Source organism: Brassica rapa, chromosome A02 (assembly GCF_000309985.2).
Source record: "Brassica rapa cultivar Chiifu-401-42 chromosome A02, CAAS_Brap_v3.01, whole genome shotgun sequence".
Lineage (NCBI taxonomy): Eukaryota > Viridiplantae > Streptophyta > Magnoliopsida > Brassicales > Brassicaceae > Brassica > Brassica rapa.
The window spans coordinates 12,924,624-12,942,307 of record NC_024796.2 but is presented as its reverse complement, the minus strand read 5'-3'; the positions used below and the strand labels follow the sequence as shown (position 1 = coordinate 12,942,307).

Sequence of the window (17,684 nt, the reverse complement as noted above, 5' to 3'; positions counted from 1 at the left end):
AAAATAAGATAGAATATTTATTTTTCATTTTATGAACAATAACTGAATATATTAATATATAATAATATTTCAAAACTAATTACAAAATTAGTAAAAATATTTACATATAAGTTTTGAAAATTAAGATCTTGTTAAAATCTTTTAAACATATTTTCGAAAATTTTAATATATATACATATATATATATATATTTTTTAAATGAATATATCAAATATATTATGATTAAAATAGTTCAAAGATTCTATATATTATTAGTCTTTTTAAAATATATTTAATAAAATTATGCATGAAAAAAGTTGCAACTTCTATTTTAAAAATAATAATTAAAAAGATGTTTATTTACGTATTTTTAATATTCCAATCTAACAAAATTTTATTGTATCTTTACAAAAACAGAAATATACAGTTTTGTTTTACAAAATAAAACTTTATAAATAGCTAAATAAATAAATAAATTCCTAATTATTATCAAATTATTATACATTAATATTAGTTAGCTTTGACTTATATACACATTATAAATTTATAATAATATATATAAAAAAAAATTAATAGCATTACTAAATATTAAATACCAGAATAAATAAAAAAGTATTATAAACTAACGCAATACATATTAAACTTATAATGATTACACTGCTAAATTAAAATATTATTTTTATTTTAAAAAAAAGTTATGATACAGTATTATTTTATAGTACATGTTAATTAAAATAATAAAACACCACTGTATTATAAAAAATCATGTAAAATTTTAACAAACATTCCAATTACAAATCATAAATCTTTTCCTAAATGTACTAAATACTTCTTGGTAAATTAAGAGTATATGAGTCTTGGATCTCCTACAATATCTGCACTTTCAAGATTACTTTTTGAAAAAATAATTAATAATAATTATAACTAAAAATCTAAATAATTCACATTCCTAAAGAAAAATATGAAATTTAATTCTCATTACATTAAATTTTATAGAAAATAATCTTGTGGTTTAAAATCTAATTAGTTATTAAATGTTATACTGTTAACCCATCTCACAATAGTGAAGTTCCTCCACTATATAAGTAGTCTCACTATCCCATAATCATCATCATCATAACTATCAATTCTTTCTTTCTCTTTGGCTCACCATCTATAATAAACCATAATTCCTTCGACAAGAAAATGGCTATTGATCCGAGTCTTTCTTTGGGTTCTAGAACTGGATCATTTCCATTTCTGAGTCTCGACCTTTGTCTCAGCATTGTCCTCTTCATATCCCTTTTCGTTTTCTGGTTGACCCCAGGTGGCTTTGCCTGGGCACTTTACAAAGCTCGTGTCCATACCCGACAACAATCCAAAGCCCGAGCCGCCATTCCTGGCCCGGCAGGTCTCCCCATCATTGGCCTCCTCTTGGCCTTCGTCAATAACGCCTCAACACACAGAATCCTCGCCAGTATTGCTAACTCCTGCAATGCAAAAGCTCTCATGGCATTCTCTGTCGGTTCGACCCGGTTTGTTATAACTAGCGAACCGGAGACCGCCAAAGAGCTCTTAAACAGCTCAGCTTTTGCAGACAGGCCTCTGAATGAGTCTGCTTACGAGCTGCTTTTTCATAGATCTATGGGGTTTGCTCCCTTTGGTGATTACTGGAGAGAGCTGAGGAGAATCTCGTCTACTCATCTCTTTAGCCCTAAGAGGATCTCCGGTTTTGCCGAATCCCGTAGAAAAATTGGGAATAGTATGGTAGAAGATATCAACAGCGCAATGGCGAGTTATGGAGAGGTGGAGATCCGAAGAATCTTGCATTTTGGATCACTTAACAACGTGATGTCTACCGTTTTCGGCAGAACATTTTATTTCAACGATGGTACCAATGAGTTGGAGCACTTTGTGTCCGAAGGCTATGAGCTTCTCGGAATCTTTAACTGGGGTGATCATTTCCCGGGAGCGAGGTGGTTAGATTTACAAGGCGTGAGGAGAAGATGCCGTAGCCTTGTTGGTAAGGTGAATGTGTTTGTCGGAAATATAATCGATGACCACATATCAAAGAGGTCTCTTCATGATAGTCAAGAAGAAGAAAGCACTAATGAGGATGACTTTGTTGATGTTTTACTTGGCATGCAAGGCAACAGCAAACTTTCCAACTCTGATATGATTGCCGTCCTTTGGGTAAGTACTAGTGTTATTGTCTCAAGTTATTTTTAATTTACATTTTCAAAAAAAATATTAACGTATATTAAACAATTAATAATATAATTTAGAACCTCTAAATTTAGAATTGTGATTAAAATTCTGAAGTTCTATAAATACTGATTTACACATCTATTTTGGAAATATTTAAAAATTTCTATTAAAATTGTTACTTTTTCCAGTTCGAATTGTACATACTACTAGTACTACTGTACTAGACGACCGTTATGGTAAGTAGGAGTGTATATATGTGTTTGTGCATGGAATGGAATAACAAAAATAAAAATTGTTTTTTTCTGTATAGGAAATGATTTTTAGGGGAACAGACACCGTGGCCATTCTATTGGAATGGATCCTTGCGAGAATGATTCTTCACCCTGACATTCAAGCCAAGGCGCAGGCCGAGATCGATGTTATCGTGGGTGAATCGGGACGTCAAGTCTCAGACTCAGACCTCTCCAAGCTTCCATACCTCCGTGCCATCGTCAAGGAAACCCTAAGGATGCACCCACCTGGTCCTCTCCTCGCATGGGCTCGTCTCACCATTCACGATACTCAGATTGGGACCCACTTTATTCCCGCTGGGACCACTGCTATGGTTAACATGTGGGCTATAACACATGATGAAAAGGTTTGGCCGGAGGCTCACGAGTATAAGCCAGATAGGTTTCTTGGTGCGCCCGAAAGTGGTAACTTCCCCATCATGGGATCTGATTTGAGGCTTGCTCCCTTTGGTGCTGGACGTAGGGTCTGTCCTGGCAAGTCTATGGGTATAGCCACAGTGGAGCTATGGCTGGCTCAGTTGCTAGGTCGCTTCAAGTGGGTCCCTTGTGGTGAAGTAGATTTGAGCGAGACTTTGAAGCTCTCTTTGGAGATGAAGAACCCTCTTGTTTGTAAGGCAATCCCTAGGGTTTAATTAGGGCTTCGTTGGTTATCAAACTATGCTATTCTTATCTCTCTCTCTTGGTTTTGTTTGATTTCCTATTGCTTTATACTCATTTTTGTCAGTAGCTATATCTAAATAAAAGTTCCAATATATGGTAACATTTTTGTTTCAACTTCTTCTTTAAATCAATCTATACTATATAACATGGTTTAATATCCTAATATGTTACATGATAGTTTCGTAATAACATCAGAAATTTTATTTGAAATAAGTATTTACCAAAACTACCATATACACAGGTGTATGCACATAAAATTGTCATTATTGACCAGCTATCAATGTAGAATAAACTAATGTAGCTAACTACACCAAATATATATCTTATGTAACAATATCATTCAATTTCATAAAGTTACTAGGTGATAATCCACGCCCTGCGCAGAGTGAGTGAACTAAAAAAGATTATAACTTTTAATCTATAGGTATTAAAAAAGTAAAAGTCATCGACACAAGTATTACATGTTATATAATGAATGACTAAACGAAATTGTGTTATTGGTTGCAAAACAATATTGAATCAAATTGTGACACATGGACCCTGTTTTTTATTTTTAAAATTAAAAATTGTTTATAAAATAATGAAAGCAAAATAAAAATGGAAAAAAGAAGAGTAACACACGTTCTTAACAATCCAGTTCAATCCAATAATCTCTTTCCAACAGTTCTTCTTGCCTACACCTCCACGATCACCATTCACGTCAATCTCTCTTATAACTACCTTCACTCCATCATTTATATTTATGCAATGTCATTGTAAAGTTCTCTTACTCAAATCCACACAACGTTTCTTCTCCAAGATAAATTGATATTTGATGTATCATCTCATGTTTTCTCTCCTTTTGATGCTTAATTTCTATGGATCTCATTATTTTCTATGCCTTTCACTATGATATTTTTGTATCAAGCTTCGCTCGCATGCAAGGTTTTTAAGAAAAAAATCAGGTTTGTATTTTTTTTGGTAAAAAATCAGGTTTGTATCTTCTTTCTTCCAAATATGGAAATCTGAGGTAGAGGGAGCGAAATAGAATATTTTATGTAAGTGTACACCTCTACATCCATCAGAAACATGAGAGAAGAAAATAAGACAAACTGGCTTTAACAAGAATGAAGCATTATTGGATCAACATACAATCCAGAAAAATAAAAGCCGAAACAAAATGAAGGACTTTTTTCTACAACAAATGAAGGAGTAGAATCAGGTGTCCATAATCTGATAACAAGTGGTATTTTAGATCTTCTCTGATTCCTTTTTTTTTTTGTAACTGATCTTATCTGCTTATTTTTCTTATGCTCTTCTTTACAAGTATCTATTTTATTTTTGTAGCCTTTGCTTGAAGAAATTCCATCAGTCAGTATTAAAGATGTGATACAGATTTCGAAAGAAGGAAAGACATTAAAAACCAAACACTCTACTGGGGAAAAAGAGTATTAACAATTTTGATGATGCAGCTGAGTATTTACAAATCTGTAAGTTGATCTGAGTGTTTCAAAAATCTTTTTTTTCTGATTATAATAGAGCAAGTGTATTATATACAAGTCGAATATTCTAAATATATCGAATCTATTATGTTTAGTTTTATTGTTTTTATTTTCCATTATATTAGAAATAAGGATATTTATATTTTCAAGAAACGTATTTACAAAAAAAATACAGACAAAACTGAATTGATTAAACATATTTTTAACTACTTTTATGCATGTTTGAATGTATCTTAACTTTCTATAAAAATTGCTTTCAGATATGTATATTATCTCTTTGAAAAGTCATAATAATTCTTATAAGGCTTCAAACTCTTTGTCTGAATGCATCCACTTCTAATTTTAGATGCCGGTGTGTGTTACTAACATAATGTTTAATTTTGATGAAAACAAAAATGAAACAACAACTTTGGAATTGTACAATAAAAAGATCGTTAAAGTGCAATATTTCAAAAAAAAAAAACATCAGTTAATTGCAAGTAAAAATTGATCCCGTGCTTAGCACGGGGTAATAATACTAGTTAATTACTAAACTCTAAAAAGAAATATAAACCCTAACTCAAGTATCAAAATAAATTTAAATATTAAAATATTCAAATAGAATAGTAACAAACAAATAGCATAATATATATTGTTCAAATTTTGAAATGTCTGTGATTATAGGGAAGGAAGTAATACTTACCATAACGTCAACCCAAACTTTCTATAAACTAAGCCTAAAATACTATTTACTAAAAACCCTAAAAAAAATATAAATCTTAAACCAAATATCAAATATGCACATAGTACGTAACACGAAGCATTATCAAAATAAAGTAGTAACAAACGAAATAGCATAGTACATAATAATCTTCAAATTTTAAATGTTTATGATTGCAGTGAATGAGGTAATTCTTACTCCAAAGTTAACTCAAACCTTACATAAACTAAACCCAAAATACTAATCATTAAACCGTAAAAGAAAATATAAACCATAACCCAAATATCAAAATATGCACATAGCACATAATATGAAATATTATAAAAATAGAATAGTAACAAACAAAGAAAATAACATAGTACATATTGTTCAAATAACATAGTACAACTGGGAATTTACATGACAAATAAAGACGTCTCGCCCGTAACACCGCCGTGGTCTGTAGATTTCAGAAGTGGAGACGACGTATGTAGCAAAGATTATGGATTTGGAGATGGTTGTGGTGGCTATGGTGAATGTGATTATGAATGAGAAGATAACGATTATGAAAAAATGGATATTGATTATAGAAAAAAAGTGGTGGTTAAGGAGACAATAAATACAAAATACAGTGTGAAGGTGATGATATGTGATGGAGAGTAAGGTGGTGGGGATGGAAGAAGAACTAATGGTGGTAGTTGATAATTGAAGAAAAAGAAGAAACTATTTTTTTCGTTCATTAACCGGGAGACTAGTATATATTTTGTAGTACAAAGTTTTCTACTTTTATTTTTGAAAAAGGCCTAAGTTTTTATTTTTTAGTTTCTCAAATGTATCATGGATTATGTGTTGTAAAATAGGTTTCCATCATACGAAACCAAAAAAAAAATAACATGATTAACACAATAAAGATGAGAATGTTGTGTATGGTTATTTTATTTCGTTTTGTAAACTAAATATTACATCTAAAATTTAGCAGGATTCCAAATTATAAGAAGTCATACATTTGGCTAAGATTCAGCGAAAGAGTTATAAAGAGAGAAACAACGGAAGTTGAAACGTCATCGTCTCTCATCTTGCAAGGATCAACAGAGGTAATTAAGTTTAAAAAAATAGAGATTCTTAAATGTAGGATAACAACAATTTCATAGACTTCAATAAGAACAATGAAGATGAAGTGTTTTATTGGATTCAATAAATAGTGACATGGATAAAAAATCATATTTCATTGGTTGATTTAATTTGCTGAGGTGGATATGCTCAATGGAGCTTATATTCTCATTTTAATAGAGTAAGATATTTTATATTTGTGAAAATAAAATTTATCAATTTATCAATTTAATATAATTTTATCATATTTATTTCAATATAATAATTTAAATGACTGATTATGATTATAAAATAGATAAAAGTAAGATAGATTTTCTTTTTAAATTTATAAATAATATTTGAATATATATTAATGCATAATAATAGTCCATTCCTAATTAAGAAATTAGTGAAAATATATTCTTAATTTGTTTGAAAATTAAGATATTGTTAAAATATTTAGATTAACATAATATTTTTTTAATATGAATTGTTGTGATTATATAATAGATAAAATAAGATAGAATATTTATTTTTCATTTTATGAACAATAACTGAATATATTAATATATAATAATATTTCAAAACTAATTACAAAATTAGTAAAAATATTTACATATAATTTTTGAAAATTAAGATCTTGTTAAAATCTTTTAAACATATTTTCGAAAATTTTAATATATATATATATATTTAAATGAAAATATCAAATATATTATGATTAAAGTAGTTCAAAAATTCTATATATTATTAGTCTTTTTAAAATATGTTAACAAAATTTCTTAAAGATAGTCCAACTTAAAAATTACACATGAAAAAAGTTGCGACTTCTATTTTAAAAATAATAATTAAAAAGATGTTCATTTACTTATTTTTAAGATTGAAATCTAACTAAATTTTATGGTATTGTTACAAAAACAGAAATATACAGTTTTGTTTTACAAAATAAAACTTTATAAATAGCTAAATAAATAAATAAATTCCTAATTATTATCAAATTATTATACATTAATATTAGTTAGCTTTGACTTATTTACACAATATAAATTTATAATAATAATATATATAAAAATTAATAGCATTACTAAATATTAAATACCAGAATAAATAAAAAAGTATTATAAACTAACGCAATACATATTAAACTTATAATGATTACAGTGCTAAATTAAAATATTATTTTTAAAAATTATGATATTATTTTATAGTACATGTAATTTAAAAGAATAAAACACCATTGTATTATAAAAAATCATGTAAAATTTTAACAAACATTCCAATTACAAATCATAAATCTTTTCCTAAATGTACTAAATACTTCTTGGTAAATTAAGAGTATATGAGGCTTGGATCTCCTACAATATCTGCACTTTCAAGATTACTTTTTGAAAAAATAATTAATAATAATTATAACTAAAAATCTAAATAATTCATATTCCTAAAGAAAAATATGAAACTTAATTCTCATTACATTAAATTTTATAGAAAATAATCTTGTGGTTTAAAATCTAATTAGTTATTAAATGTTATACTGTTAACCCATCTCACAGTAGTGAAGTTCCTCCACTATATAAGTAGTCTCACTATCCCATAATCATCATCATCATAACTATCAATTCTTTCTTTCTCTTTGGCTCACCATCTATAATAAACCATAATTCCTTCGACAAGAAAATGGCTATTGATCCGAGTCTTTCTTTGGGTTCTAGAACTGGATCATTTCCATTTCTGAGTCTCGACCTTTGTCTCAGCATTGTCCTCTTCATATCCCTTTTCGTTTTCTGGTTGACCCCAGGTGGCTTTGCCTGGGCACTTTACAAAGCTCGTGTCCATACCCGACAACAATCCAAAGCCCGAGCCGCCATTCCTGGCCCGGCAGGTCTCCCCATCATTGGCCTCCTCTTGGCCTTCGTCAATAACGCCTCAACACACAGAATCCTCGCCAGTATTGCTAACTCCTGCAATGCAAAAGCTCTCATGGCATTCTCTGTCGGTTCGACCCGGTTTGTTATAACTAGCGAACCGGAGACCGCCAAAGAGCTCTTAAACAGCTCAGCTTTTGCAGACAGGCCTCTGAATGAGTCTGCTTACGAGCTGCTTTTTCATAGATCTATGGGGTTTGCTCCCTTTGGTGATTACTGGAGAGAGCTGAGGAGAATCTCGTCTACTCATCTCTTTAGCCCTAAGAGGATCTCCGGTTTTGCCGAATCCCGTAGAAAAATTGGGAATAGTATGGTAGAAGATATCAACAGCGCAATGGCGAGTTATGGAGAGGTGGAGATCCGAAGAATCTTGCATTTTGGATCACTTAACAACGTGATGTCTACCGTTTTCGGCAGAACATTTTATTTCAACGATGGTACCAATGAGTTGGAGCACTTTGTGTCCGAAGGCTATGAGCTTCTCGGAATCTTTAACTGGGGTGATCATTTCCCGGGAGCGAGGTGGTTAGATTTACAAGGCGTGAGGAGAAGATGCCGTAGCCTTGTTGGTAAGGTGAATGTGTTTGTCGGAAATATAATCGATGACCACATATCAAAGAGGTCTCTTCATGATAGTCAAGAAGAAGAAAGCACTAATGAGGATGACTTTGTTGATGTTTTACTTGGCATGCAAGGCAACAGCAAACTTTCCAACTCTGATATGATTGCCGTCCTTTGGGTAAGTACTAGTGTTATTGTCTCAAGTTATTTTTAATTTACATTTTCAAAAAAAATATTAACGTATATTAAACAATTAATAATATAATTTAGAACCTCTAAATTTAGAATTGTGATTAAAATTCTGAAGTTCTATAAATACTGATTTACACATCTATTTTGGAAATATTTAAAAATTTCTATTAAAATTGTTACTTTTTCCAGTTCGAATTGTACATACTACTAGTACTACTGTACTAGACGACCGTTATGGTAAGTAGGAGTGTATATATGTGTTTGTGCATGGAATGGAATAACAAAAATAAAAATTGTTTTTTTCTGTATAGGAAATGATTTTTAGGGGAACAGACACCGTGGCCATTCTATTGGAATGGATCCTTGCGAGAATGATTCTTCACCCTGACATTCAAGCCAAGGCGCAGGCCGAGATCGATGTTATCGTGGGTGAATCGGGACGTCAAGTCTCAGACTCAGACCTCTCCAAGCTTCCATACCTCCGTGCCATCGTCAAGGAAACCCTAAGGATGCACCCACCTGGTCCTCTCCTCGCATGGGCTCGTCTCACCATTCACGATACTCAGATTGGGACCCACTTTATTCCCGCTGGGACCACTGCTATGGTTAACATGTGGGCTATAACACATGATGAAAAGGTTTGGCCGGAGGCTCACGAGTATAAGCCAGATAGGTTTCTTGGTGCGCCCGAAAGTGGTAACTTCCCCATCATGGGATCTGATTTGAGGCTTGCTCCCTTTGGTGCTGGACGTAGGGTCTGTCCTGGCAAGTCTATGGGTATAGCCACAGTGGAGCTATGGCTGGCTCAGTTGCTAGGTCGCTTCAAGTGGGTCCCTTGTGGTGAAGTAGATTTGAGCGAGACTTTGAAGCTCTCTTTGGAGATGAAGAACCCTCTTGTTTGTAAGGCAATCCCTAGGGTTTAATTAGGGCTTCGTTGGTTATCAAACTATGCTATTCTTATCTCTCTCTCTTGGTTTTGTTTGATTTCCTATTGCTTTATACTCATTTTTGTCAGTAGCTATATCTAAATAAAAGTTCCAATATATGGTAACATTTTTGTTTCAACTTCTTCTTTAAATCAATCTATACTATATAACATGGTTTAATATCCTAATATGTTACATGATAGTTTCGTAATAACATCAGAAATTTTATTTGAAATAAGTATTTACCAAAACTACCATATACACAGGTGTATGCACATAAAATTGTCATTATTGACCAGCTATCAATGTAGAATAAACTAATGTAGCTAACTACACCAAATATATATCTTATGTAACAATATCATTCAATTTCATAAAGTTACTAGGTGATAATCCACGCCCTGCGCAGAGTGAGTGAACTAAAAAAGATTATAACTTTTAATCTATAGGTATTAAAAAAGTAAAAGTCATCGACACAAGTATTACATGTTATATAATGAATGACTAAACGAAATTGTGTTATTGGTTCTCTGTAATTGAAGTATAACTTGTGGAAGTGAATCTATAAGAGTAAGTAAAGACTTATATAAAATTAGTTATGAATTAAAGATAAAATGAAACACAAGCAAAATAATTATTGTTTTTATCATATAAATTATAAATATAAGATAAAACGAAACATATGCAATATAATAATAAAATATGAAAAGAACAAATTGTATAGAAACAAAATAAAAAAAATACTAAAAAAATCACAACTTGCAAAAATGGTTTTGGTAATGATGATTTGAGAAGAAGATTGTGGTGAGGAGATGTGTTCAAGACTACCTATTTCTATATGTAATGATACGGGTTTATGATTAATCTGATGAAATCAAATAGGCCTAATCATAGAAAATATTTACGAAGTAATATCACAAAAATTTCGCTCCAATTTATATTAAAAACTTGTCTTAACACACAATATAAATATATTAAAACATCTACTTTCCTTTGCAGATTGAGATATTTTTAAAAATATTTGTTAGATAAATATGTTTTTAAATTTTTTTCTATAATGGGAAAAGATATATAAAATATATTTTAACTATTTGATCAAATTACAATTTTAAATTATTTAATTCTTATCAGTTTAAATATGATATATGTTTCAAATGAAACTTCCTCCTCATATATATTTATAATCATTTGTATTTTGCTATACGAAAAAATAAATTATTGATTACAAAATTTCAATATGAGATTTTTAAAAGTTTTAATAATTTATAGTCATTTAAAAAATTAAATATAACATATACAAAATTCTAAAATTTGCTGATATGATTAATGTGATTGTTTAATTTATTTAATAATATAAGATTAAACAAAAAAATGATAAACTAGTTGTTATCAAATATTTATTATTAAAAATCACTAATTGTCATATATTTTTATTTATATTAGATAATTCTGTAGTTTATATTTATGAAAATAAATAATATTAAGTAATTTTTAGCATGGATTCCGAAGCATGTTATGTCAAATATATAACTAAAGCATGGCTAGAATAGAAAGATTAAAATGCGGTACGATATCATACAATATTGTGTTACAAATATTGAAGGAGCTAAATATTAGTAATTTCATTGCTATATATATAAGCTTCCATTAAATTTTATTGAACTTAATTGTAGACACTACCAATATATAAAGTGCCATTAAATTTTATTGAACTTAATTGTAGACACTACCAATAATACGCATGCGTATAAGAAAAACTGGAAATCTTGTAACATTACATCAATTACAGTAAATGTAAATGGTAATAAAAAATATACCAAAAACCATATGTGTTTTTATCAAATATCACTGTATATTATGCAAGATATACCATAAACCATATACGTACAATATATATACCTAAACCACACTTTTCGTAGTATATATTGTAGTTTGAATATAATTAGAAAAAAAACTGAATCATTACTATACATTTCATCAAATGCCACTGTAGACTATGCAAGATATTTATATTATGGACAATACATATTGTATATATAGTTGTTGGAATATAATAAAAAGAAGAATAACCATATGTTTCATGTCAACTATAAAGATGGTCGGTTAAGAAGTGTACCCAAAGCATATATAACTATATTGCTATACATATATAATAGTTCTTACACTGGATATCATGCAGACAAAATTCTTTGGTTAACATCTACTAGGTTAAGATCTGCGCCTTGCGCGGAATGAACATTATATATATAAATTATTTTATATATTCTACGTTTATAACATATTATGAAATAATAAATATATATTGAATAAAAAAGTCATTATCTACTACTTATATAATTAAATTGGTGCGAACATATAAATAAATTTTATAAATCGAAAAAATATTTTTTCTATTTGATATGATATATAATTAAATTTAAATGATAGTAACATATATGGTATATTTTAATATTAATATTTATTAGATGATACTTTTTGCTCATATTTGTTTTTTATCATTTGTATATATTATAGAAAAAAAATCTAAATTAGTGATAACAAAATTTTCACTGTGGAATTAATGGAATAAGTAATTTATAATATTTAAAAAAATTAAGTTGTCAATATTTTTTCAAATTTTTTATCAAAAAAATGTTCAAAGTAAATTTCAAAATTAAGATATTTATGTATTTTTTATATGGCATATAGTTTAATTTAAAATGATACATATATTTATATATCTTTTATTTTTGATACTTATTAAATGAGACTTTCAACTTATATTATTTTTTAATTATTTGTATCATGTCATAACAAAAGTTTTAAATCATAGATCACAAAATTTGAATATGAAACTTTTAACAGTTTTAGTAATTTATGCTCATTCTTAAAAATTCAAAATATAATATATAAATATTTTTTTTTTAATTTTAATTATATGGTTACAATGATTGTTTAATTTATTTTAATAGTTTAAAATTAAACAAATATAATTATAATACACACTTATTTTTATCAAATCTTTATTATTCAAAATCATTAATTGTCATATATACTTTAGCCACATTAGGCAATTCCATAATCTTATTTAAGAAAATAATGAAGCATATTAATAATATATTTATTGTGGTTTAATAAAAAACTTATTATATATTTAGATGGACCAAACTATTTCTCTAAGGATTCTAAGAATCATTCTAGTGATGACACGTGACTACAAAAAAATGTTGCAATGCTTCTCAAATAATATATAGGGGATAGGACTAAACTTCTTAAAGAAACGGTGTTTGGTAGTACATGTGTGTAAATTAATATGATCATTATAAAAGTAATTCTTCTATTTCAAGCACATATATTACTAAAACCGGATGTTAGTCTAGGTTTGTATTTTCATATTATAGTTATTTAACATTATGATATTTTTCATAAATGTAATGTCATAATAAATCAGCTTATAAGAAAATATCAACTATGATTTGATGTTCTCAAATCACATGGATCATGTAAATATAGCAAAGGAAATGTGACATGCAGGACAAAATGATGTAATTAAGTCAATTTGGAAAGTACGGTATTATGATAACAAAAATAGAGATATAAAATAATTATATCAAAAATAGTTAATATTATTAGCTATAATTATATGAATGGTATTTCCTTATAATTAATTTGAAAACTAAATGAAAAATCCTAATAGAGATTTTGCTTTAATAATATATATTTAAATCGATCTAGCCTAATAAATAAAACAAAATTTGGGCCACAAAATTTTTAAATCGGCCCAAGAAAAAAGTTAAATATTGGAGAAGTTTCTTTTGACAAAAAATTTCAATTCAAATATGTGAAAGAGAAATAAAATTGGTGAAATTATATGGGGTTATATATTGACCAAAATCAAAAGAGGAATTAATCAACTCCGAAATTGGAGAACTCCTCTCTTTCTATTTTGGTTTGGTCTGAGACAACACATCTAATGTAAAGACCATAAGTATTATTAGTTTCCTCTTTCAAACAAGTTATACATGCCGTAAAAAAAAAGGTTTTTGATGAATAAATTTAGCATTTCTTCTCAAAAAAAAATATGTTAGACTTGTGATACTGTTTGACAAAAATATAAAAAAGACCTCTGATAGTGTACATAGATATAACGGCCTTTTGGGCCGCACTGCATTAACAATTCAGTGAGAAAAATGTTTATTTTATTAGAGACTAAAGTGTTGCAGCCTGCAACTTGCAGGGTATGGAAACTGCACAGAAACTTCAGCATCGGGCTAGAGACAAACGTTGAAGGAGCTCGGTAGACCAACCAAGCTTCTACCTACAAATGTCCATTTCTAAAACGTGTTTTTTAGTTCCAACAACAACCACGTAATTAAATATTCAGTTTATTTACATACAAATATATAATCTATTTTTAAGCTATCAAACGAGACTTAATATATAAAATTCTAAATACAATTAAAAATGAATTTGAAAACCAAAAAAAAAATGTTTTTTTTCCAACGCAATACTGAATTTTTATAAACACTAAAACCAGTTTATTTTTAGTTTGTAATGTATAAACCATCATCACCTACCAAAATATCTTTATCTTATTCTATTATAAAAACCTTTTCTCATCTCTCAACAATCCCATTCCATCTTCTCTCATCTTATTACAACACAGCCCATCCTCTGTTTCAACAAACAATGGAACCAACCACGACCCAGAACGGATCCGAACTCGAACTCGAACTCTCGGAGTTCGAGAAGACCCAGAAGAAGTACCAAGACTTCATCGCTTCCCTCCCAAAGAGCAAAGGCTGGAGACCCAAAGAGATCCTCATCCAACACGGCGGACACTGGTGGCAAGAATGTCTCCTCGAAGGCCTCCTCCACGCCAAAGACCACTTCCAAGCCCGACCCACCGACTTCCTCGTCTGCAGCTACCCGAAAACCGGAACCACGTGGCTCAAAGCCCTGACGTACGCCATCGTCAACCGCTCTCGCTTCGACGACGCCACGAACCCGCTCCTCAAACGGAACCCTCACGAGTTCGTGCCTTACGTGGAGATAGACTTCGCGTTTTACCCGACCGTCGACGTCCTTCAAGATCAAAAGAACCCACTATTCTCTACCCATATCCCAAACGGGTCGTTACCGGACTCGATAGTGAACTCCGGTTGCAAGATGGTTTACATCTGGAGAGACCCCAAGGACACGTTCATCTCCATGTGGACTTTCTTGCACAAGGAGAAGTCTCAAGAAGGTCAACTCGCGAGTCTTGAAGAGTCTTTTGATATGTTCTGCAAAGGCTTGTCGGTGTACGGTCCTTATCTTGATCATGTGTTGGGTTACTGGAAGGCTTACCAAGATAACCCGGAGAGGATTCTGTTCCTTAGGTACGAGACGATGAGAGCTAATCCTTTGCCGTTTGTGAAGAGGTTGGCTGAGTTCATGGGTTATGGGTTTAGTGCTGAGGAAGAGGAGAAAGGGGTTGCTGAGAATGTTGTGAAGCTTTGTAGTTTCGAGACGTTGAAGAATCTTGAAGCTAATAAAGGAGATAAGGAGAGGGAGGACCGTCCTGCGGTTTATGCGAATAGTGCTTATTTTAGGAAAGGGAAGGTTGGAGATTGGGCGAATTATCTGACTCCGGAGATGGCTGCTCGTATCGATGGGTTAGTGGAAGAGAAGTTTAGAGATACTGGCTTGCTTGAACATGATCAGTGAAATGTGTTGTCTTTGATCTCTTCTGGTCTTTTTGTTGTTTGGTGCGGAACAGAGGATGCTCTGTTTTTTCTGTTTGGTTCTATATTGTTTGTAATTTGTATCATCATATTTATAACAAGAGAAAGATCTTTGATGCTTGAATTAATAAACATTCAGAGCTACTTCACCTCTGTGCATGAATATAAAAGAAGTGCTGCCAAAAAATATATATAATAGAAAAGAAGTTCAAGACACATCCAGCAAAGATGGATGACTACAAAGTCAAATCCTTTCAGTATCTTGAGACTTCACTAGTAGAATTCTCAGTCTGCTGCTATTCTTTAATAAATCTGTGTAAGAATTTACGTGACTAGGTATAGCTATATGTAATGTATGTTTCCATAATGACTTGATTAAGAAAACAAAGTCTAAGTCTTTCAGCATTTTAGTGGCTCCACTCCGGTTCAGTTTTCTGTCCCAGTAAGGTTTATGCTTAATTACTTAGTAATTGAAAATTTTAGCCACGGTTGTTCGCATTGTAGTGAATCACAGCCACTCTCTTGGTCATCATGTTGTTGATGTTCATATCACCGTGTAAATTTTATATCCCCGGAGGAATCATCCAGGGTTTCCATAGCGTTTGTTAGGAGTTCCTCTCTTGCCAGTAATGATAGTAGTCACGTTTGCTTCTGTCAGGTTGGAAACATTTTATCCGAAATGCCCATCCACATGCTCTTGAGTCCAACTTTGAGCTGATGAGAGGATTTGAGAACTTGAGGTACTTGCAATAACGGTACAAGGCTTAAAGAATATCAAAGCTAAATCCTAATCTAAGCAGAAGATTATAAGTAGGTCGAAGTGTGTGGGCATGAAACAGTACTTGTAGAATATGTAATCGTCCATTTCATGCTCCTTATTATTCAAGAATGATATACATTAACTAGATTAGTCCTATTCGTTTGTGTCCGTTTAAAGATGATATGGTTCAAATTTGAATGGAAATAAGTCTTAACTCTCGAAAGTGCTAGTATCCCTAGAGCCGATCTGATCCGAATCATGATCGAGAACAGGGCAAATGTGAACCAAGTGAACTGAATGTTTGAGATCATTTTACTACTCGTCTCCGAAGATGAAATTTCGTTCAAATGAACAGATTTTTCTAGATCCAAGATTATGTACGTTTGAACTTTGAAGTCAATATGAATTTATTTTTGTTAACAAGGAAGAGTTTGGATTTTTTTTTTAATGCTGATTTATTATGACATTACATAGACTATCGACAACCGGTAACACTACATGCCTTATGAAAATCTATGCCTAACTACATCATATGAGCCGTCCTATGAAGATTCATTCATGACCAGATTTATTTGTACCATATTGAAGCTTCCTTGTAAACCTTTTTTTTTGTAGTCTGCATTAACAAATAGTTCTTTTCCGAGACTTGAAATCTGGATTTCTTGTAATCTGCAAAAAATTGAGTTTAGCGTTAGTTTTTTCTGACCTATAATTATTATATGATAATTCTTAAATATGGCATAAAAACAACCCTTCCATCAAAATTTGAAACAGAAACGCAATAGCACCAACTCTTGCTTTTAACCAGTACCACATATCTTAGCACATTTAGCACCACAGCCCATAGCGATAGTGAGTCAATATGAAGTTTTTACACACTTAGCACCACACCTCAAAAGTACTACAAGGGGAAATTTTTAAATTCACTCTTCTTTTCGCCTTTTCCTTTAATATATTCCATACACATTTACACATCATCTTGTAGTTTTTACTGTAACTCACGACGTTTTAACAATTGTTTAGAGGATAGAAATAACCAATTTACTTTGTAAAACGTTGACAGGATGTAATAGTATTGTTTATTAGTAGTAGTCAGTTAAATAATCAGCACTCACGCTGCCGTTGGGATTGGACTATCTTAGCTTTTGTGCTTTTTGTTTTTATTAAGCGACTATTGCCCATTTTTATTTTCTTTACTTTCGAATCTTTACCGCCCCTTACGTGATTTGAAGAGGTTAGGCATAAATCATGTG

General features: G+C 30.8%; 3 protein-coding genes across 3 annotated transcripts; all 3 read left to right on the top strand.

Moving 5' to 3' along the window:
* The first annotated feature begins 222 nt into the window (after positions 1-222).
* LOC103852884 (cytochrome P450 78A5-like) lies at positions 223-5,112 on the top strand. The gene is made up of 2 exons (XM_009129780.3): positions 223-2,151; positions 2,477-5,112. The coding sequence occupies exons 1-2, from the start codon at positions 1,165-1,167 to the stop codon at positions 3,086-3,088; spliced, it is 1,599 nt and encodes a 532-aa protein (XP_009128028.1). The 5' UTR covers positions 223-1,164; the 3' UTR covers positions 3,089-5,112.
* A 1,662-nt stretch (positions 5,113-6,774) lies between these two features.
* LOC103852882 (cytochrome P450 78A5-like) lies at positions 6,775-11,752 on the top strand. The gene is made up of 2 exons (XM_009129779.3): positions 6,775-9,026; positions 9,352-11,752. Exons 1-2 carry the CDS (start codon positions 8,040-8,042, stop codon positions 9,961-9,963), a joined length of 1,599 nt encoding a protein of 532 aa, XP_009128027.1. The 5' UTR covers positions 6,775-8,039; the 3' UTR covers positions 9,964-11,752.
* Positions 11,753-14,458: 2,706 nt separating this feature from the next.
* Positions 14,459-15,820, top strand: LOC103852881 (cytosolic sulfotransferase 16). The gene has a single exon (XM_009129778.3). The coding sequence runs from the start codon at positions 14,500-14,502 to the stop codon at positions 15,652-15,654; it is 1,155 nt and encodes a 384-aa protein (XP_009128026.1). The 5' UTR covers positions 14,459-14,499; the 3' UTR covers positions 15,655-15,820.
* The last annotated feature ends 1,864 nt before the right edge of the window (positions 15,821-17,684 follow it).